Below are 23,401 nucleotides of genomic sequence, written 5' to 3' on the forward strand. Positions count from 1 at the left end.
CAGCCCTTTGCACCTTAAGGGACCACAACGGCATTGATTTATACTCAGACTCTCAGTATAGCTGCCCCAAACCCAATGGAAGCATGTTATGTTGAAAGGTTTGAGGTGTTTAAACAAAATAGTAAAAATAAGATGAGATACGATGGCAGTTTATGGAAAAAAGGCCAGACAGTGGGGGATACTGCATTTATAAACATTGTGGGTTTGAAGATGGTCAGAACATACACAACAAGCCTGAAAGTTTCAAGGGCAGTAGAGTGCAGGGACCACATCTTGCGTATGGTTTCTGTGAGATTTAAATGTGAGCTAATTCCAAAGAACAAAGACAACAAACAAATAACTGTGTGTTCCCTGCTTTCTCTCTAGAAAAGCAACAGCCGATGACTATCAAGAAATTCCTTTCCTGCAAAGGGACAGAGTTAATTACATTTGGAACCCATGACAACACCTAATGGAGAGAGACTTCTAAGCAAGGAGAAACAGAACGGCAGGTCATGAAAATATGGAGAACAAATATCCGCTCAAAAATCTTTTCTGTTCCTCTTTCCCCTTCTTGTTCTCAATTTATCTCCCTTACTCCAGTCTCTTCTCATTCTTTTTGAAGAGTGCTAATCTTAAGTTCCTCTCATTTGAGTATAAACCACTTCCTTCAAGATCCATCCTGAGCTTTTCTGCATTTTCCTAGCTTCCCGTATCTTTTTCTTGTAAGAACATGAGCTTTGCCACATTGTCATAGCCATTCAATTTAAGGGCTTCCCATTAGTTCTAGCAATTCAAAGTTGAGTGGATTTTTGGATAATTTTTACCAATACCTTTCCTGATTTTATCGACTGTCATACTAATTCTTCTCAACATTTGTTTTTCAAATTGAAGTGTCCTAATTTTCTTAGTTTATCTGTATATAATAAGTAAGCTTGATTATTTTAGTTTTTCTCTTTTACACCAAATATACACCCACCATGGCATTTTTAACCCTTTTTGATGGTACTTAAAATGTTGCTTTTTTGGACATGGGTGTAGCTGGACATTTGGCTAACGTAGTGGTAATATTAGCAGACATGGTTACTATTTATTGAACACTTAGTAGCAGAAACTGTGTTCAGTGATATATTATGAATTCATTTAATGCCCCTGCCTTCCTTAAGTATTAATTTGCCCACTTTTCAGGTAAGGAAACTGAAACTGAGAGATGACAAGTGACAGGGAGATCTTGAAGTCCAGCTGCCTCCTAAGTCCATGTCTTCAGGCAATAGACTGTATTTCCGAAGTAACAACTTGATTTCTCAAATGCTTATTTTTTTTTTTATTATGTTATGCCCTTTTGTACTTTTACTACAGAGTAGTACCTACTTAGTTTTGTTTTAAATATTATTTATCATAGAATTATTTTGTCATTTAAGCACGAGATAGACTATCCTTTAAAAATAAAAATAAAAGCATTAAACTAAAGAGCAATCAAATATTTCTTTAGGTATTTTAAATACTTAATGACTTTCTGTGAGAATTTCCTTAACTTCTTTTTTTGTGCTCATACGTGGTTTTTGTCGATGATTCGGGATGAGTTTAGAGGTGGAAAAATTAACCTAGAAAAAACTCAGAGATTACTTGAAAAATTAGACATTCGGTGCAGTACTACTCATGTGAAATGTATTTTTAAGGTGAGATGAAATCCGCCCCCTGCCTACCCCACCCTAGGAAGGACTTAATCCCATATAGGGAAATGTCGATAGCTATTTGAATGCTTTCTGCAGAAAATCCATATGAAAAATTAGTCTCTTAAGAATTAAAGGATTTAGTTATGCTAAACATATTTATAATCAAGATAGAGAGAATTTAGATAGGAGATAAAATGAGTTGTTGATAAAATTTGAAATAATACCAGGCTATCAATTTAGAATAATCTGCTGAATATACAGGAATGTTCACATCAGATTAGGATTGGTCACACAATCAGATCAAAATCACATAAATGATGAAACGGTGAAGGGATTGGATGTTAGTGATTTATAGAAGGAATGGGTAATCTTGAGAAAAATTGTATTTTACTCATCTCAAAGTAGAAAATCATGCCAAAAGTTCTCTTTGTTTAAAGAAGAAGAAGTAGGAAGGGAAACTTGCTTGATTCTGTCACTAGAGGACAGAGAGAAAGATCATGAATAAAACAAGAAAAAGCCAAGTGTTTAGCTGAATTTTGGACTAGGAAGATGGCAAATTTCTCCTCAAATCAGGCAAGAATACTAGACTGACCAATGTAGAGAGATAGGAAGATAGAAATCCCAGATATGATTCTGTTTTTTGAAAGTGAGTAGCCAGATAACACAATCTTTGTTGAAATTGTTACCACTAACACAAAATAGGAAGCTCATGTTACCTTGCTTGCAAGCTAACTGGTTAGCCTGATAGATTTTCATGGATGCTGGTGGAGGCAGGCTTCTGGTTCAGAGGGAAAACACAGCTTGAGACAAAGACAGAGACAGCTACTCACAAAAATAGCAATTGCCAGAGTATCAGCATTTTGGTGCCCTTTTTCCAAGCCTCAGTCCCCAAAGTGCGATGTGAGGAGGGCTGGGTGCCATGGGCACAAGCAGCTGGTTGTATTATCAGGAGAGAGACCTCAAGCTTAAGGAGCTCAGAACTTCTATTGGCATAAGCCTTTCTGATCTCTGCCAGGGACAGTGTCATTATCGTTATCATGGACAGGAAACAAACCTGCTTTTTCCTCTGGAGGGAGGTACTATCTCCTCCTCATGCAAACATCCTTGAAAAGCTAGTCCTAAAGAAAGGCGTTGGTGCCTTTTCAGAAAATTCGTGGAAACACAGGAGACCCGTGGAGAAATGCCTCCCAACAGGCACTTTTCTCAATAAGATTTAGCCCCCTAAGCGTTTAGTGTCCTAATGTTTACAAACCACAAAGAGGGAGATCAAAAGAGAAAAGCTGTGCTTCTCAGGAGACTGCAGTAAAAGGCAAAAGTTTCAGAGTTGTTTCCATGAATCCAAGTAGCATATGCAGCCGTAAGCTATCAGAATTTTCGTTAGTTTAAGTCTAAATTTGTGAAGAACACAAATTTTTGTGATAGACCCTTACACATAGAATTTCCCCTCAGTGGTATCACCCAAAGGGAGAAGCAGCTACGTGCTTTCTGGTTTAGTAAAATTCACATTCAACGCAATATAGAGATAGTAATATATTAAATCTGTATGAAAGGCAAAATATTGTGAATCGTATTTGGTGATTATCAGGTTGCTTTGAATTATCTGCGTGATAGAGATATGTGTTTAAAATGCACTTGAGTAAAATGCATGCCATATTTAGAATGCTCAACAGTTATAATAAGTATAAAGAGATAGCTCATTAATTTAAATTTACGATTATTTGGACATAACAGGGCTAAAGGTCTATTCTGTTTAGCAAAATCTTTTTGGAGTGGTTATGAAAATAATGTTAATTATAAAAATTAGAGGGGCAGAGGTTGCTTAGAATACTTCACAAACCTCTTTAAAATGACCTCGAATACTTTAGAAGCATAAATTACATATAAACAAGGCTGATGGTCATGATAAACCGTTCGTATATATTAAAATATTTCTGCTAGGCCCTCTAATAGATACTACTTTGTTGCCTTTGGCTAAATTGCTATATATGCATTAACAAGTTGATTAAATAGAATGCTTTGGGAAGGTGTATTGGCTAACTAAATTTTCTGGCTAGCTAAAGATTAAGCTTCTTAAACATCCTAATCTTTTGCTTCAACTTTGTTGCTAATCTTTCCACACTTCATGGGTACACTTTTTAGCCAGAGTAAATAAAATGAATCATAACGAATCTTATTTTAGTAACCAAAATCTTCCAGTGTCTTAGGGTTTTTGTTATTGGCAAGCTCAGTGGGCATGGAGATTCTTCACTGTATTAGATCCTAGCTGTGTAGTACTTGGTAAGTCAGAAAGCTCTCTGAGCACATGTCTTATCTGCAGAATGGGGGTACTAACATGATTGTCTTGCAGAATTGTTCTGAATATTAAATAAGATACTATAGGTGAAAGAACCTAGTACCAGGCTTAGGAAAAAGTAGGCATCAATAAATATTAGTTGAAGCCATATCAGTCATGATTGTTCAAAAAATATAGAAAATTGCATTACATTTATTGATTTCCTAAGAAGCGGACATAAATTCTGACATGAGTTTCCTTTCTTACAAGGTAAATTTTTGTTATAAAATTTGAGTAAAGAACATATAACTTTATGACCCTGGCAAAATATTCCAAACTTCTTGTTACAAAATTATTTAGTGAGTCATGGCTTGAGTAGCAATTCCCTAAGATTTTTTTTATCCCCTTATTAAAAAAAATCTTTATTGCTTTTATTATTATTTTTAAGATAATTTGTAGGAAATATGATGTGTCATTTCTTTTTTTTTTTAATTTTTATTTATTTATTTTTTTCCCCCCAAAGCCCCAGTAGATAGTTGTATGTCATAGCTGCACAGCCTTCTAGTTGCTGTATGTGGGACGTGGCCTCAGCGTAGCCGGAGAAGTGGTGCGTCGGTGCGCGCCCGGGATCCGAACCTGGGCCGCCAGCAGTGGAGCACGTGCACTTAACCGCTAAGCCACGGGGCGGCCCCATCATGTGTCATTTCAATATACATAACTAGTCTTAGATTACACTCGATTGTTGGTTGAGTATGAAATAGTATCCTTTTTAATTTCAAGAATTTATATTATTATAGAACTTACCTTAAGTCTTTAAATTCTCTAAGTAGTTCACAACCATTATTAAATCTATAGTTTCTAGAAATTCTGTTAGAAACTGTGGATTATAAAAAATGAATAAAGTGTTCTCTCTCTCATATGGAGGAAAAGAAATGCAGAAATTACTATTTTATAAATATATCATAATAAATCTCATAGGTAATACTAACAGGGAATCTGAGAAGACAGAGACTCTAACTTGGGCTTTTATAAAAGATGCCATGGTGGAGGGGGCTTTCTTGCTGGGTCTTGAAGAATGAGAAGCTATATGTGTAGAGTACAGTGCAAGAAGTGCTGGGGGAATAAAAGGTAATCAGACATGACCTAAGTATAGGATGCATGAAGGTGAGAAATAGTTGCAAATGCCAGTTATGGCCAAATGACAGAAATCCTGGACGGTAGGCCATGGAATTTGGATTTACTTTTGTAGGCAATGGGTAGCTGTTGACATTTTTTGAGTAGGGAAATATAGCATATTTTAGGAAAAATCTGGCAGCAGTGTAGAGTGGGTTGGAAGTTAGAAGACAGGGAGACGAGGTGGAGTATGTCTCTGCTGCCTCTGCCCTACAAATCTGCAACATGGGTCAATTTAGCCACTTATATTTTTGTTTGGGTCCACTTCAAGTTTAGGATTTCCGACTTTAGCTGGTCTTCCACAGTCTAAGCTTATCTTTAATCTTATCTGAAATGTGAAAAGTACCATATCCTCTTCTAAATGTTACTTTCTCTCTTTTAGCAGATTAACTGATTAGATTTCTTTCTCTACTTCTTCAATGATCTATTGCAATAAACTTTGCCTTCATACCTATCTTGAATCCAATGGCTAAATCCAACGGTTAGCCTCTCCATGCATTTTTTTTTTTTTTTTGTGAGGAAGATCAGCCCTGAGCTAACATCCATGCCAATCCTCATCTTTTTGCTGAGGAAGACCGGCCCTGAGCTAACATCTATTGCCAATCCTCCTCCTTTTTTTTTCCCCTTTTTCTCCCCAAAGCCCCAGTAGACAGTTGTATGTCATAGTTGTACATCCTTCTAGTTGCTGTATGTGGGACACCACCTCAGAATGGCCGGAGAAGCAGTGCGTGGGTGCGCCCCCAGGATACAAACCTGGGCCACCAGTAGTGGAGCGCATGCACTTAACTGCTAAGCCACGGGGCTGGCCTCCTCTCCGTGCATTTTATTTGTCCCTCTTTTTTTAAGCTTCTCCCTATTTAGACTTTTATGACACCACTCTCTTCTACTTTTCTTTTAAAATTTCTGATCATTCTTCCTCCATCTGTCCTGCCATCATCCCTTCTTCTAGTCTCCTCTTAAAGTTGAGTTCTTCATTTTCTTTTTCCTTTTTTTTTTTACTTTACAAACTCTTCCTGAGCAATCTTATTGACTTTCTTTTTTCCCCCAGTTTTATTGAGGTATAATTGACACATAACATTGTATTAGTTTTAAGTGTACAACATGATGATTTGATATATGTATATGTTGTGAAATGAACACCACAATAAGTTTCATAAACGTGCATCACCTCATATAGTTACAAATTATTTTTCCTATGCTGAGAACTCTTAAGATTACTCTTTTAGTAACTTTCAAATATACGATGCAGTATTGTTAACTTTAGTCACCAGGCTGTACACTACATCCTCGGAGCTTATCTTATAACTGGAAGCTTGTATCTTTTGACAACCTTCACCCATTTCCCCCAACCCCCACTCCTCGCCTCTGGCAACCACCAATCTGTTCTTTGTATCTGTGCGTTCAGTTTTTTTAGATTCCACATATAAGTGAGATCATACAGTATTTGTCTTTCTCTGTCTGACTTATTTCACTTAGCATAATGCCCTCAAGGTCCACCCATGACGTCACAAATTACAGAATTTTCTTCTTTTTTATGGCTGAGTAATACACATCTTCTTTATCCACCTATCTGTTGATGGACACTTAGGTTGTTTCCATGTCTCGGCTATTGTGAATAATGCTGCATTGAATATGGGGGTGCAGATAATCTTTTCGAGATACTAATTTCATTTCCTTTGGATAAATACCAAGAAGTGGAATTGTTGGATGATAAAGTAGTTCTATTTTTAATTTTTTTTTTTTGTTAGGAAGATTAGCCCTGAGCTAACATCCGTTGCCAATCCTCCTCTATTTTGCTGAAGAAGATTGGCCCTGGGCTAACACCCGTGCCCCTCTTCCTCTACTTTATATGGGATGCCACCACAGGATGGCTTGACAAGCAGTGCGTTGGTCCGTGCCCAGGATCTGAACCTGTGAACCCCAGGCCGCAGAAGCGGAGCGCACACACTTGACTGCTGCGCCACGGGGCTGGCCCTCTATTGTTAATTTTTAAAGGAAACTCCATATTGTTTATGAACATTATTCCAACTCTTTATTAGGTAAATCACTTATCTTTGTTTCATTAAGGTCTGTTTTGGGGGTTTTATCTGTTCTTTTGTTTAGAACATATTCCTTTGTTTCTTGATTTTCTTTTACTGTCTGTGTTAGTTTCTGCGCATTAGATAGAACAGCCACCTCTCCCAGTTTTGAAGGAGTGGTCTCCTGTAGAAGACGAACCTTATCATTCAGCTCCACCCTAGCTCTTGTTCGTCTTTCAACCTTTATGAGTGTCCGAGCTGCTTACTTTGTTCTTAGTGGGTGCCAGTCTTTGAGGGTGTGCCAAGACCTATCAGTGTCCCAAAGGAGAGGATCTCGGTCAGCACCTAGATGCAGGCAGCAGCTTGTAAATTACGCAGGTAGACCTCTTTCAGGGAAAGACTGGGAGATGGGTGTCTCTGTCCACCCCCTCTGCAGGAGCACCAGGGGGACAGCCAGCCAAGTACTTTCTCTTTGTCACAGTTTTGCTGAACCTGTGAACATAAGCCCTGCTGGCCAACAGAGCCAGGCTATCAAGGGATGTGTCCTCTGGGCAGCAGCTTGTGTGCATAAGCTCCCTCCAGCGTGACACCACTAACCCAGAGCAACACAGAGGGAGAGCATGAAATCTCTGGAGAGAACTGTACTTGGCCCCTAGTTGTGTGTTAAACCTGAAATCTGACTCAGGCTTCAGCCTCCAAGATATGCAAATAGGCCTCCTTCAGAGGAAGACTGGGAGTTGGGTGCCTCTGACTGCTGTCTCTGCGCTGAGCCATGGAGGCATAGCCAGTCAAGAACTGTTTCCTCCTTTGTAACAGTCCTGTGGGACCCACAAACGCAAGCTCCACTGGCCACCAGAGCCAGGAGACCAAGGGGTTCATCCCCAGTGGCAGCTGCAAAAGCCAGGGCACCGGATATACACACAAGCTTCTGTCAGGGAGATCTGGTGATCTGGAAGGAGGCAGAGGGAGAGCATGGAGATGGCTCCCACTGGCCTCCCCGGGGCTCAGGGGAGGATTTCAGTCAGCCCCTAGACCTGTGTTAGATTAGAAGCACCACTCTCAGGCTATAGTTTTAAGATATCCAAATAGGCCTCTTTCAGGGAAAAACTAGGTGTTTCAGTCTGCCACCTCTGTGCTGAGTCCTGGGGGCATAGCCAAAACACTTCCTCCTGAGCTGGTAAGAACTGTTTGTTTACTACAGTCTTGTAGGTCTTGTGGACAGCAAGCTCTGGGTGGTTTTCAGAGCTATGTGTTTTGGTGACCTGTCTCTCAGGTGAAAGTCTTTAAAGTTGGGGCACTAGATGTTGGGTCCAAACCCCTCACTCCTCAGGGAGAAGATGGGATTTGTGAGTTCCCTTCCCATTATATGTCGCCGTGCTGAGGGTGGGGTTTATGGAGAAAGTGTGTCTCAGCCTCTCCTACCTGTTTTGATGTGGGTTTTTTTCTCATTTGCCTAATGTGTAGGATTTGCTCAGGTAGTTTCTGGATTTCCTTCAGAAGGAATTGTTCCATATGTAGCTGTAGATTTCGTGTGTTCGTGGGAGAAGGTGAATTCCGGAGCCTCCTATGTCACCAACTTATTGACTTTCAGTGGCTTCAATTACTACTTTACTGGGAACAAATCTCAAGTTTTCTATTCTGAACAACAGAGCCATATACATGCTACCATTTGTTCATCAACTGCCATGTTCTAGGCACCTTACTAGGTTTTCACACACATTATCTTAACAACATCCAAGGAAATCATTATCAGCCTCTTTCTACACATAAGGATATTGAGGGTAAGAACATTGATAGAATTTGTTCATAGCTCATACCATGTGAGAACTCTGGGTCTGTCTGACTCCAAAATCCTTTCTGTGTTTTTTCCTATAACATTCCAATCCCCACTTCCCTTCCTGACCACTTGCCTACTGCCTGTCTGTTTGGCTACTTCAAATTTAATACATTTACAATGAAACTTATCTTTCCCTCCAAAACTGTCTGTCTTCCTCTCTTCTAGTGATGGCAGCACTATTCTCTCAGTTATCCAAGCCAGAAAATTGGTAGATTCTCAACTCTTCCTCTTACCTCACCTCCACATCAAATTTTCAATCCTATTAAGGTCCACCTCATTCCTACACAAAATCAATTGGTCTCTAACTACTTACTACTCAAAGTGTGGTCCTCAGACTAGCATCTTTGGCATCTCTTAGGAGCTTGTTAGAAATGTAGAATCTAGACATATTGAAGCTGACTCTACATTTTAACAAGTCTCTTGGTAACATATATGTACATTAAAGTGTGAAAAGTCCTACAGACTGGTTTCTTTGCTTTTAATCCCAACATCTGCCTATATACAGCTGCCAGAATGATCTTTCCAAAACAGAAATCTATATAATTTCTCTCATGAAAGCTCATCAGTAACTCCCCATTGTTTGAGGATGAAGTCTAAGATTCTCACGTGGCATCCAAGGGCCTCTTGGATGCAATTTTGACTTTAGCTTTATCGTTCACCACAGCTTCACCATCATCCTCTGTGATCACACTCTTGTTTCATACCTTCGTGTGTTTACTTACTCTGATCCCAACTACTGGAATAAACCCTTCTCCTCCCCACTTTCAGGCAAACATCTTCCTTCTCATCTTTGAAGGCTGAGCTCCAAGATCACCTTTTCCACAAAGACACCCTTTGTCTGTCTAAGGAGCATTGCCCCACTTGATTGTGTCTGTTGTCTATAAAGTTTCCGTTATAACCCTTTTATGTTTGCTTTCCTTTCTAGACTACGAGCTTCCAGAGGGCACTGACAATGTGCTGCCTTTACATCCTTATTACCCAATTTAGTTTCTGACTCATGTATTTGGTTAGGAAGACAGGGAAGAAGAAAAGGGAGAAGATGAAGTTGCCAAGCAGTTAAAACTAGTATGTCAGAGTTTGGGAAAAGAGTTGCAAGTCATATCATTTCCTACAATATATTTTGCATACTTTGTTTTCAGTGTAATTTCAGAGACAATTTAAAAACACTACATCTTACGTTAAAAGTAAATTCTGTGTTTTGATCAGCTTTCTCATGATATCATTTATTTTAAATAACATTTCATCTTTTTACTAGCAAACTGAGCAATAGAAAATGGTAACACGAAAAGCTTTAATTCTGTTTTCTGAAAATGTACTCTCAGAATGACTATCAATAGAATTATTTCAATATGTTCTTTTATCCTCATGTACTCAACTATTCATTTAAACATATGATCACTAGGTTCTTCCTCTAAAGTAGGTCCAGTACTAGGCATTGGGAATAAAAAGAATAAAATATCTACCTTCTTGGGGTTCATGGTCTTAAGGTATAAGATATATTTTAAAATTATACTTAAACATTGAATAGTTGTTTGGTAAATTTCTTTTTGTAATGCCTTGTAAAGAATAATCGCTTAATGAGCATTTTTTTAAACAGGAGGAAAAGTGACCTCATTACTCTTATTTCATGTTGTACTTTTAAACGATTAATATGTAAGATTTCTAAAAGCTGAAGTATTGCCTGAGTGGAGCCTGAGATTTTGCATATTTTCTGTAACGTGCATTTAAAAATATCTTTTCCTATTATCCTTAGGTTTAGAGAGATATTTAACTCCTTTATCCAATTAAATGTGCATGTTTAAACAGAATCATAAAATTGTTTAGGTGATAGACCACGTTCTGAATACCTCAGTTAGGCACCGTTACAAGTACTGAGGATACAGGAAACGAATGACAAACTCCCTGTCTGAGGCAATTCTAGAAGAGATTCAGAAAAAAAGGCTTTCATTCCAGTGTAGTAAACGCTGTGATGGAAGAAGGTGCAGAGTCTTATAAGAACCCAGAGGAGGGGTGCCTAATGTGGCCTAGGAGAAGACACAGAGGGGCATGAGGGAAGACTTCTAGAGGACGGGACACTTTTTCAAGGATTAGTAGAAATTGGTAGGTTAAGAAGTAAAAGAAGGATATTCCAGACAGAAGAACAAGCCTGTACAATAGGAAGAGACAGCTTTGTATTTATACTGTATATAATTCAGAGCACCGAAAGTGTGGGGTGCATGGAAGAAAAGGGTAAGAGTGGAAATCACCAATGTTATGGTCAAGGGCCTGGGATGCCACACAATATAGTTTGGGTTTTGTCTTGAAGACAAAGGAGACACACTGAGAAATTTAAGAGGGAGTTGAGTGATCAGATCTGCATTTTACACAATTTATTTCTGCATACGAACTGTCAATAACGGTAATGGTGTATTGACTTTTCTTTCTTCACGCTGCTTCTTGCTGTGTGTGGTTTTAGAGTTAGTTCAAATCCTGGTCTACCATGCCTGTGGGACAGGGGACAATTTACATGAGATTTTTGAGTGTAAGTTTCTCCTTATAGAGGAGATATTAAGACACTGGTACTCTATAAGTTGTAGCTGCTACTATGTGCCTCACTACTCAGATTTGAATCTTTCTTGCTCAGTGCGTTCCTTCTTCCTGCTTCCTCTGCTACTGATGCTCTGTTCCCCAGGCCCCATCCCTTCTTCTCCAACATTGCTGCCTCACCTTTTCTTCTCTCTCATTACTTATTCGTTGTTGCTTTTCTTTCCCTTCTCTCTTCCTACTAAAATTAGAGCTTCCTTTCTTCAGTGATACAATTCTCATCTATTGTGTGTGGTTTTTATTTTTTGGTAATTTGATTAAGTTTTGACCCTGAATTTCCTTTGGGTTTGATCAATTATAGCAATTATTTGTATTTGTTGAATTTTGTTTGAATTTTACATCTCTAATTTTTTCTAATATTAGATGACAACTTTGATCTTTTGGGAAAAACAAAACAGAACAAGTTACCATAGGACATGTCAGATGGTCGAGTTTATACCTTGCTTGAAAGTAATAAAACTTTCATTACTTAGTGGATAATGTATATTTTATTTTATACTGATATTCAGTAGGACTGTAATTTTTAATTTATGCAATTTTATATAACAAATTTTTCAGGAATTACAGGCACATTTTGATTTTTATTGAGTTGCTTAAGATCTTATGACAAATTATGAGCAGGATGTGGCTAAAATAAAATAAATTTAATTCTATAACATTAACTTATGTGGACCTCAATATCCAGAATTTAATAACAGTAAGTTGAACCTCATTAGCCTACTAAGATTAGTGATAATACGAATTACTTTCAGATTATATAATTTTAAGATGCTATTATTGTTTAATGAGCTCTGGAGACCCAATTTCTCATTTGACAACCAGAGATCTCTGCATTTGTCCCAAGCTTATCTCCATCTCATTTCCACTTGGGGCGTCATTTCAGTCCCTGCCTCTTCAACTTGCTCCATGTGCATGGACTAACGTTCCTCGATGACCTAACCTGCTGCTCTTCATGTCTGATTCCCAGCTCAGATGCTTCTTGGATCCCTCATATCAAACTCTCTGGTGACCACTAGTGAACTTTTCCTGATGAGATGAAAAGATCACTTCTAGCATATTTGTCGTCTGTTGTATCCTAAGGGTTTGGTTTATAGGCAAAGTTATCAAAAGATGAGACACTAGGCTGGATGATGTGAGGGAAGCAGACATAGATAAGACATAACAATACATTGATATCTAGAACTACTATTTATTGTATATTTCTGATCCTCACAGCAACCTGATAACATAGGTAGTGCTGTCTATCCCCATTTTGCAGATGAAGAATATGGAGCTCAGAGAGTTTAATTTATATGTCCAAAGCCCCACATACTTTGGAGCTAGGAATATAATGTCAACTCTGTCTGTCTACAAATTGTCAGCTTTTCACCACAATACCATGGCCCTTAAACACATGCTCCTTGTACTCAAGCTGTTTACAATGGAATGAGAAAGTTAATATATAAATAAATAGCATTTTTTGAAACTAAACATCCTTCTAAAGTGTACCTCCTGTGCCTCAGTTTTTTATTTGGAAGTGATACTATAATTCTACTAGTTCTCCCAACTCTCTCCAACTCCAGACATTTCTGGATTCTCTCCCTCACGCATCTAAAATTTTAATGTGTTGGATCCTCTGACTTCTCTCTTCATAAATTCACTGATGCCTGTTCTTTAGTTTCTACTCACCACCTCCCATCTGGGTTGCATCTTCTCTGTTCACTTACCTGCGGTTCTCCGTCTCTTCCAACTGGCAATGCACAACTAATCAGACTGAACTACTTTTACTAGCCATTTACTTACTCAAAACTTCACAGTGGTTCTGTTATTTTTCATCACTGGACCCAGCCCACTTTCTTATTTCTTATAAAGTTCAAACATGAATTTTCCAGAACAACCAGGTAAATCCACTCTTTCTTTCTTTCTTATTTTATTCTATTTTATTAATCTCTTTTTTGCTGAGAAAGATTCACCCAGAGCTAACATCTGTTGCCAATCTTCCTCTATTTTGTATGTGAGTCTCCGCCCCAGCATGGCCATGAGTGGTGTAGGTTGGTGCCCAGGAACCAAACCTGGGCTGCTGAAGGGGAGCGCTCTGAACTTAACCATGAGACCACTGGGGCTGGCCCCGAAATCCACTCTTTCTTATTGGAACCTACCTTGTTTATCCCTGCCCCAGACCCTTCAATGATTATGCATATTCCACTTCCTCAACATATTACATAACTACTGCAGCTTCTGTTTACTGCAGTTTACAGTGATCTTGAATGTCTCTGATTTACTCTGACATTTATGGTGTGCCAGCTGCATATTGGTGGCATGAGATTACATACCCTCTGGCGTGGTTTTAAGAAGATACTGAAGTAGAATGGAATAGAAAAATGAAATGTGCAAATGAAAGACAACCTAGAATATGCATCTTCTCCCATACCTCTTTCCACTCCCGCCATGGTCCCTGGGTTTTAGGTGGTGATGATTCACTAACTTTTCCCCAACTTTGGCATCATTTCATGCAGTTTTGTATACTTTATCTGAAACAAGAATCCAATGTAAGATTTATCTTCTTTCAAGTATAGGTAGCTATCTATATTATGTGAATACTCCAAGTTATTCATTTTGTGTATTTTTTATATTCACAATGTAAGCCCACCAGTTATTTTTTTTTAGTAGGATAATGACAGGCTGAAGCAAGGAAGAATCACCATAGAAGAATTTAGATCAATTTATCGAATTATAGCACACAGAGAAGAAATTATTGAGATTTTCAACACGTATTCTGGAAACCGGAAATTTCTTTTTGAAAAAAATCTGGCCGAATTTTTGACACAAGAGCAGTTTTCACTTGACATGACTAAAAGTATTGCCTCTGAGATCATTCAAAAATATGAGCCTATTGAAGAAGGTATGCTTGCATTTCAAAGTTTTGTCAAATATTTACATGCAAAGTATTTTTTACGAATTATAGTTATCAAATTCAAATTTTAGATGGGTCAAATTTCTTCTGGATAATATCAAATATTGGCAGTTTTATTTTTGTATTTTATAGAATGTATATGCACCTTTTAGAAAGCTACACTGTATAACCATGGCATTCTTTCCTACTTCCTTGTCCAGCGCCTTTATTTTAACTGCTTCCTTGTATATCTCAAGTGTTCAGAAACAAGTGTAAGTGTGGAAAGCAAGATAAGATTCTGTTACATGTACTGTAATGGAATAAAATGTCTTGATATTTATTAATAAGATAAAAACCGAGTTGTAGGCAGTCTTCCATTTTTATACATTATGTTATTGAAAATATACATGAATATTACATTAGCTAAATGAAAACATTTCTAAGATAGAAATAAAATATTACAAAATCATTAATTTCCCCACTGTCTACATGCATAAGTGTCTATAACATTTTATAAACACTTAAACATGTTTGCTTTTTCTTCATTTTGAATACAGTCATCTGGTTTAAATTAAATGACCGTTTAGGTTAATGATCTATCATGTAATAATTTTTGATCTTTGTCCCATCATTGAACGGGTAAAACACTTCAAATTTTTTCACTTATGCTCACCTTTAAATAAAATAACAAAGATGTAACATAATAAAATATTCAGATAATTGCATAAAAAGCACTATTAAAGCATGATGTTTAAGCCTACAGAAATTAATAGAATAGCTCAAAATATTTATTTAACAAGGAACGTATGCAAGTCCAAGTTCTGCCTTGAAAGTTGGTTTATGGCTACCAATGTTTAACGTATGATAATACGGATTCTAGCAAAACCAAACTTATTCCTTTATTGAGTCATATGTTCATAATTTATTCAAATATTTATTTGTGGCAACCAAGTATGTTTCTAGGGGCTGGAGATAACGGTGGAGAACAAGACACACTAGGTATTATATTCCTGATGGGGATTGGAGGGAGATTGACAACAAATAATTAAACACATAAAAGGATAATTTCAGAGAGTGCTATGTACTGTGAAAAAAAAATAGAGAAAGTGATAGAGAATAAACAACCCAGGAGGTCTAGTTCAGGTTGGATGTTTAGGAGAGTCCTTTCTGAGGATGTGACATTTGAGCTGAGACCTAAATGGTGAGAAAGAACCAGTCATGTGACAAAATGGGAGAACTGTCTGAGCTTGGAGGAAGAGAAGCGTTGGACTTGAGTTGGAGAATTCAAGGAACAAGAGGAGGACAGTGTGGCTGGAGCATGGAGCACGAGGGTGAGATGGGTTTGGAGATCAAACCGTGTTGGTCTTGTAGACCATAATTAACATTTTGGCTTCAAGACTCAGTGCCACATAAAGACTTTGGAGAGTTTTAAGCATTGTAGTGGTAAGATTGAATGCAGGGCTAGTAAGAGTTTGGTCTGATCGCCATTAAAACTTTTGCAGGTTTGCAAGAAGATCAAGAGCTTGTGTCGGAATGTAAAACAACTACATCACTAAACTCACCTATTGAATTCAGCTGACTTCTTTTTTTTTTTAACTAGCAAAGGCTTTCTCTAAAGAAGTAGTAGATTGATCTATGTTCTGGCTCAAGCTCTTAAGTCATTGCCAATTGAAAACAACCAGTTCCTAGAGAAGTATTTCAGTAGCACTGATCCACTGAACATTCAAAAAAAAAAATTACTTTGGCACGGTTACCTGCAGGTGGTAAATTAAAAAATACAAAAGGATAGTGGGATGGGGGCAGTGACATCTTGGAATTGTGTTTGCATTTTAACTATAGAGCCTTCCTCTGCCTCAGATAGTTTCACACACAGCCAAGACCTTGCACTGCATTTACATGCTTATTGGTCACTTTAGTGACTTATTAAGGCCAATTTGAATTATGATCTTATAGTTCCAAATACTACCAAGCTCCTCAATCTCATCCCATATTGGTACGTGATGTGTACCAAATGAGGTTTTTAAACAACCATGAGATTAATTCTCATGTCAATCTGGTAGTTTTTAAGCACACAAATGTTTGTTTTCTATTCCATTAACAAAGATATTTACTTAATTATTCAATAGTTCAAAAAATCTATAAGCCAATCATTACTAATTGCACCAGGAAAAAGAATAAATTCATGTAAATCATTCCTATTACAGTATATGATGCATTTGCCCCTTATTCCTCAATCTGCATGGCTTTGCAATAGAGAGATTGCATGTCTACAAACACGTTATGTATTTTCTTCTAGCTTTCATTTTTTTAACTAAAATTGTAATAGCATTTTGAATGCTGGCTTTCCCTTTTATTATGTCATAAACATTTACTTACGTCACTATATATTTTTTCTGATATTTTTTTTCTTTTATTTTTTTTGTGAGGACATCAGCCCTGTGCTAACATCTGCCAATCCTCCTCTTTTTTTTGCTGAGGAAGACTAGCCGTGAGCTAAGATCCATGCCCATCTTCCTCCACTTTATACGGGACGCCGCCACAGCATGGCTTACCAAGCAGTGCGTCTGTGCACGCCCGGGATCCGAACTGGCGAACCCCGGGTGCCGCAGAGGAGCACTGGCACATAACCGCCTGAGCCAGCGGGCCGGCCCCTCTGATACATTATTTTTAATGGCTGCTTAGTATTGTACTGTATTTTGAGCTTTAATTTGTTTCCTTCCCTCATTTATTTTGCTTTTATAAATAATGCTAGTGTGAGCATTCTTGCACATCAATCTTTGTCTGAGTCTCTATTTCTAGTATAAAGTCCCAGAAATAAAATTCTTTGCCAAAGATCATTCTCTAGTCTAATGTGAATACTCACTTCAGCTCTTATTTTGAGACAAACTGAATTATCAACAACAAAAACAACAGCAACTAACATTTATGGAGCTAATATTTAGAACTAATATATAGGGGTAGGTGCTGGGCTTACTACCATTCCAAAGATAGGGAAAGGTTAAATAACGTGGTCATCATAGAACAAGTAAATAGATTTAACCCAAGCTGTCTGATTTCAGAGCCCATATTCTGCCTAAATAGATAATTTTGGTATATATTATACTGAGTATAAAAGTTCAGAGATAATTTACTATAGATGATAATATGCAAATGACCCAGTAATTCCATTCATAGGCATGTACCCAGCAGAAACGTGTACATGGTTTCACCAAAAGACATGTTCTGGTTGTTTATAGCAGCACTCTTTGTAATAGCCCCAAATTGGAAATTATCTAAATGTTCATCAAGAACAGAATCAATAAATAAATTGTGGGGTACTCATGCAATGGTACACAACAATGGGAATAAATAATGTCTAACTCGATGCAACTACAAGAATAAATCTTAGAAACAATGTTGAGGGGGGCGGAGTCAAGATGGCGGCGTAGGCAGACTCTGAACTCACCTCCTCCCGTGGACACAGCCAATTTACAACTACTCGTGGAAAAATTACCCCTGAGACAAAACTGAAAACTGGATGAGAGGAACTCCTGCAACAACGGACAATCCTAACTGGGGTAGAAGAGGCAGAGACTCCCTTCTGGAGAGGAAAAACGCCACCTTCACAAGCCGCCAGCGTCACGGCCGCCGGGAGCAGCTCACAGGTACGCAGCCTCCGGAGGCGCAGGGCCCTGAGCCGGGGAGCGCCCCCGCTGTGGGCATTTTGTGGACCCAGCACAATTGAGACCAGCAGCATAATATCTGACTTTGCCTGCTACTAAAGCATTGGGTAGCACCCCCAGAAAACCCGGTTCACAAAGAAACTAAAACTGGCTCTTAAAGGGCCCGCGCACAAACTCACCCGTTCCAGAAAGCATCCTAAAATCACCAGAAAGAAAGGTGCACAGTGCTTCGGTGACAAGAGATTCACCTAATAGGCCCTGAGTGCATCTCGGTGAGGGGTGAGACCTCTCCAGGGAGTGGGACATTGGCGGCGGCCATTGTTGTGGCCTGGTGTGAGCGTGCTGACACAGACGCCATTGGAGTTCTCCCTGAGGCCTGCTAGCCCAGGGTCTGCTCCACCCGCTAGAGCGCCGATCTAATCCAGCTCAGCCAGGGCAGGCAGCCCACCCTAGAGACTAGCCCCACCCAACAACAAGCCCTCAGGCAACGTGTGGGCCTGCATAGATTGGTGACTGGATTCTCTGCAGCCTGGCAACTGAGCTGACTTGAGCGGGGCAGGGTGTGCACAAGGAGCGGGTGGAGAGTGTCGGGCGGTGGCAGAGTGTGTGGGGCTCCCGCCCTGGAGAGACTGGGTCCACTTGGGAGGTCGGGCGCCACACGGGGCAGGACTGTGTTGACTGTGTGTGTGGACCTGTGGGCGGCAGGGCTTCTCAGCCGCAGAAGACTTGTGCTTCTCAAAGACCCACATAGGAGGTTTGCTCCACCTTCCAAAACCTGAAACAATTGGGTGCTCCTGTGCCTGAGGCCAGCCCCACCCAGCTGCAATCCTCAGAGAGCTGACAAGAGACCTAATAGGCTAGAGGCTTACAGCAATTGTAAGGCCCTGAGCCTAACAACCTGCCACGGTGGGGGCCTACTCACTTAAAAGAAATACTGCAACACAAATGTGGTATTAGAACTTGCAGCCAACTGTGCTGGGGCTCCCCACACCTGATAAAGAGACTGAAGGGCCCACAACAACTACAAGCAGCTGAGCATTACAACAGCTGGCCAGGAGCATAACTCAGCCTCCCTGGGTGCCTACAGGGAGAGCAAACAGGCCACAGCAGAAGGATACATGTAGCCCACATAGGGGTCACCCCTGGAATATTGAGAACTGAGGGAAGCACACTGGAAGCCTCCTAAGCCATCACTTACATAAGGTCACCTATCCAAGAGCAGGAGACGTAGCTGACCTACCTAATATGTAGACACAAGCACAGGGAAAGAGGCAAAATGAAGAGGCAAAAGAATACATTCCAAGTAAGGGAACAGGACAAAACCCCAGAAAAGGAACTTAGTGAAACAGAAATGAGCAACCTACCCGACAGAGAGTTCAAACTAAGAGTGTTAAGGATGCTCACTGATCTGGGGAGAAGAATAGATGGACTCAGTGAGAATGTCAACAAAGAAATGGAAGATATAAAAAGAACCAATCAGAAATGAAGAATACAATACTGGAAATGAAAAACTCATTAGAGGGACTCAAAAGCAGAGTAGAGGATACAGAAGAACGGATCTGTGAGCTGGAAGAAAGACTAGAAGAAATTACCCAAGGTGAACAGGTAAAAGAGAAAAGAATTAAAAAGAGTGAGGACAGTCTAAGGGACCTCTGGGACAACATCAAGCGCACTAACATCCGTGTTATAGGTGTCCCGGAAGGAGAAGAGCGAGACAAGGGGGCAGAGAATCTATTTCAAGAAATAATAGATGAAAACTTCCCTAACCTAAGGAAGGAAACAGACATCCAGGTACAGGAGGCACAGAGAGCCCCAAACAAGATAAACCCAAAGAGGCCCACACCAAGACACATCATAATCAAAATGTCCAGAATTAAAGATAAAGAGAGAATCCTAAAAGCCGCAAGAGAATGTCAAGTTACATACAAAGGAAACCCCATAAGGCTATCAGCTGACTTCTCAGCAGAAACCTTACAGGCTAGAAGAGAATGGCATGATATATTTAAAGTGCTAAAAGGAAAAAACTTACAGCCAAGAATACTCTACCCAGCAAGGTTATCGTTCAAAATGGAAGGAGAGATCAACATTCTCCCAGATAAGCAAAAATTAAAGGAGTTTGTCACCAAGAAACCAGTGTTACAAGAAATGTTAAAGGGACTGATTTAAGGGGAAAAGAGAAGACCACAAATAGGAAAAATTATCTATTTCCACGATTAGAACGTAATGGAGACAAAGGCACAAAAAGAGGTTGGATATGATATCAAAAACATAAAAGGAGGGAGGAGGGTAGTTAAAGAGTACAGCTTTCAGACAGAGGTCAAACTAAAGTGACCATCAATTCTGTATAGAAGAAGTAAGGAACAGAGAAGGACTACTAAAACACTGAGAAAAAAAAAAAAAAGTTAAAAAATGGCAGTAAGTACATACTTATCAATAGCTACTTTAAATGTCAATGGACTAAATGCTCCAATTAAAAGGCATAGGGTGGCTGACTGGATAAAAAAACAAGACCCATATATATGCTGCATACAAGAGACACACTTCAGACCTAAAGACACTCACAAACTGAAAGTGAAGGGATGGAAAAAGATACTCCACGCAAATGGCAATGAAAAGAAAGCTGGGGTAGCAGTACTCATATCAGACAAAATAGACTTTAAAACAAAAACTGTAAAACGAGACAAAGAAGGGCATTACATAATGATCAAGGGAACAATCCAACAAGAGGATATAACACTTGTAAATATCTACGCACTCCAATGTAGGTGCACGTAAATCTATAAAGCAATTATTAACAGACATAAAACCAGAAATAGACAGTAACACAATAATAGTAGGGGACTTTAACACTCCACTTACACCAACGGATAGATCATCCAAACAGAAGATCAATAAGGAAACATTGGCCTTAAACGACACACTAGAACAGATGGACCTAGTAGATATATACAGAGCATTCCATCCAAAACCGAAGAATACACGTTCTTTTCAAATGCACATGGAACGTTCTCCAGGATTGATCACATATTAGGCCACAAAACAAGTCTCCATAAATTTAAGAAGATTGAAATAATACCAAGCATCTTTTCTGACCACAAAGGTATGAAACTAGAAATCAACTATAGGAAGAAAATCAGAAAAGCCACAAATACATGGAGATTAAACAAAATGCTACTGAACAACGACTGGGTTAATGAAGAAATCAAAGAAGAAATCAAAAAATACCTGGAGACAAATGAAAATGAAAATACGACATGCCAGAATTTATGGGATACAGCAAAAGCGGTTCTAAGAGGGAAGTTTATAGCAATACAGGCCTATCTCAACAAACAAGAAAAATCTCAAATAAACAATCTAACAATGCACCTAAAGGAACTGGAAAAAGAAGAACCAACAAAGCCCAAAATCAGTAGAAGAAGGCAAATAATAAAAATCAGAGCAGAAATAAATGAAATAGAGACCAAAAAAACAATAGAAAAAATTAATAAAACCAAGAGCTGGTTCTTTGAAAAGATCAACAAAATTGACAAACCTTTAGCTAGACTCACCAAGAAAAAAAGAGAGAAGGCACAAATAAGTAAAATCAGAAATGAAAGAGGAGTGGTTACAACAGACACCTCAGAAATACAAAAGATTATAAGAGAATACTATGAAAAACTATATGCCAACCAATTCGACAATCTGGAAGAAATGGATAAATTCTTAGAATCATACAACCTTCCAAAACTGGATCAAGAAGAAGTAGAGAATTTGAATAGACCAATCACCAGTAAGGAGATCGAAACAGTAATCAAAAACCTCCCCAAAAATAAAAGTCCAGGACCAGACGGCTTCCCTGGTGAATTCTACCAAACATTCAAAGAAGACTTAATACCTATCCTTCTCAAACTCTTTCAAAAATTGAGGAGGGGGAAGCTCCTAACTCATTCTACGAAGCTGACATTACCCTGATACCAAAACCAGACAAGGACAACACAAAAAGAAAATTACAGGCCAATATCACTGATGAACATCGATGCGAAAATCCTCAACAAAATACTAGCAAATCGCATACAACAATACGTTAAAAAGATTATACACCATGATCAAGTGGGATTTATTCCAGGTATGCAGGGATGGTTTAACATTCGCAAATCAATCAACGTAATACACCACATTAATAAAATGAAGAACAAAAATCACATGATCATCTCAATAGATGCAGAGAAAGCATTTGACAAGATCCAGCATCCATTTATGATAAAAACTCTGAATAAAATGGGGATAGAAGGAAAGTACCTCAACATAATAAAGACCATATATGAGAAACCCACAGCTAATATCATCCTCAATGGTGAAAAACTGAAAGCTATCCCTCTAAGAACAGGAACCAGACAAGGATGCCCACTGTCACCACTCCTATTTAACATAGTATTGGAAGTCCTAGCCAGAGCAATCAGGCAAGAGAAAGAAATAGAAGGGATCCAAATTGGAAAGGAAGAAGTGAAACTGTCACTATTTGCAGATGACATGATTTTATATATAGAAAACCCTAAAGAATCCACCAGAAAACTTTTAGAAGTAATAAACGAATATGGGAAAGTTGCAGGATACAAAATCAACATACAAAAATCAGTTGCATTTCTGTACACTAACAACGAAGTAGCAGAAAGAGAAATTAAGAATACCATCCCATTTACAATTGCAACAAAAAGAATAAAATACCTAGGAATAAACTTAACCAAAGAGGTGAAAGATCTGTACACCGAAAACTATAAAACATTTCTGAAAGAAATTGAAGAAGACACAAAGAAATGGAAAGATATTCCGTGCTCTTGGATTGGAAGAATTAACATAGTTAAGATGTCCATACTTCCTAAAGCCATCTATAGATTCAATGCAATCCCTATCAAAGTTCCAAGAACATTTTTCACAGAAATAGAACAAAGAATCCTAAAATTTATATGGAACAACAAAAGACCCCGAATAGCTAAAGGAATCCTGAGAAAAAAGAACAAAGCTGGAGGTATCACACTCCTGATTTCAAAATATACTACAAAGCTATAGTAACCAAAACAGCATGGTACTGGCACAAAAACAGACACACAGATCAATGGAATAGAATCGAAAGCCCAGAAATAAACCCATACATCTATGGACAGCTAATCTTTGACAAAGGAGCCAAGAACATACAATGGGGAAAAGAAAGTCTCTTCAACAAATGGTGTTGGGAAAATTGGATAGCCATATGCAAAAATGAAAGTAGACCCTTACCTTACACCATACACAAAAATTAACTCCAAATGGATTAAAGACTTGAATGTAAGACCTGAAACTGTGAAAGTTCTAG

General features: G+C 38.6%; 1 protein-coding gene across 1 annotated transcript in view; it reads left to right on the forward strand.

Annotated features, from left to right (window-relative positions):
- The first annotated feature begins 14,349 nt into the window (after window positions 1-14,349).
- The window catches only part of PLCZ1 (phospholipase C zeta 1), a 37,704-nt gene continuing 28,652 nt past the window's right edge, over window positions 14,350-23,401 (forward strand). Inside the window, exon 1 of the mRNA XM_004435507.3 lies at window positions 14,350-14,419. Coding sequence (XP_004435564.3) covers window positions 14,365-14,419 — 55 coding nt within the window. The 5' untranslated portion in view covers window positions 14,350-14,364. The remainder of the gene's footprint in view (window positions 14,420-23,401) is intronic.

Source organism: Ceratotherium simum, chromosome 17 (genome assembly GCF_057802395.1).
Source record: "Ceratotherium simum simum isolate JZ-2026a chromosome 17, ASM5780239v1, whole genome shotgun sequence".
NCBI lineage: Eukaryota > Metazoa > Chordata > Mammalia > Perissodactyla > Rhinocerotidae > Ceratotherium > Ceratotherium simum.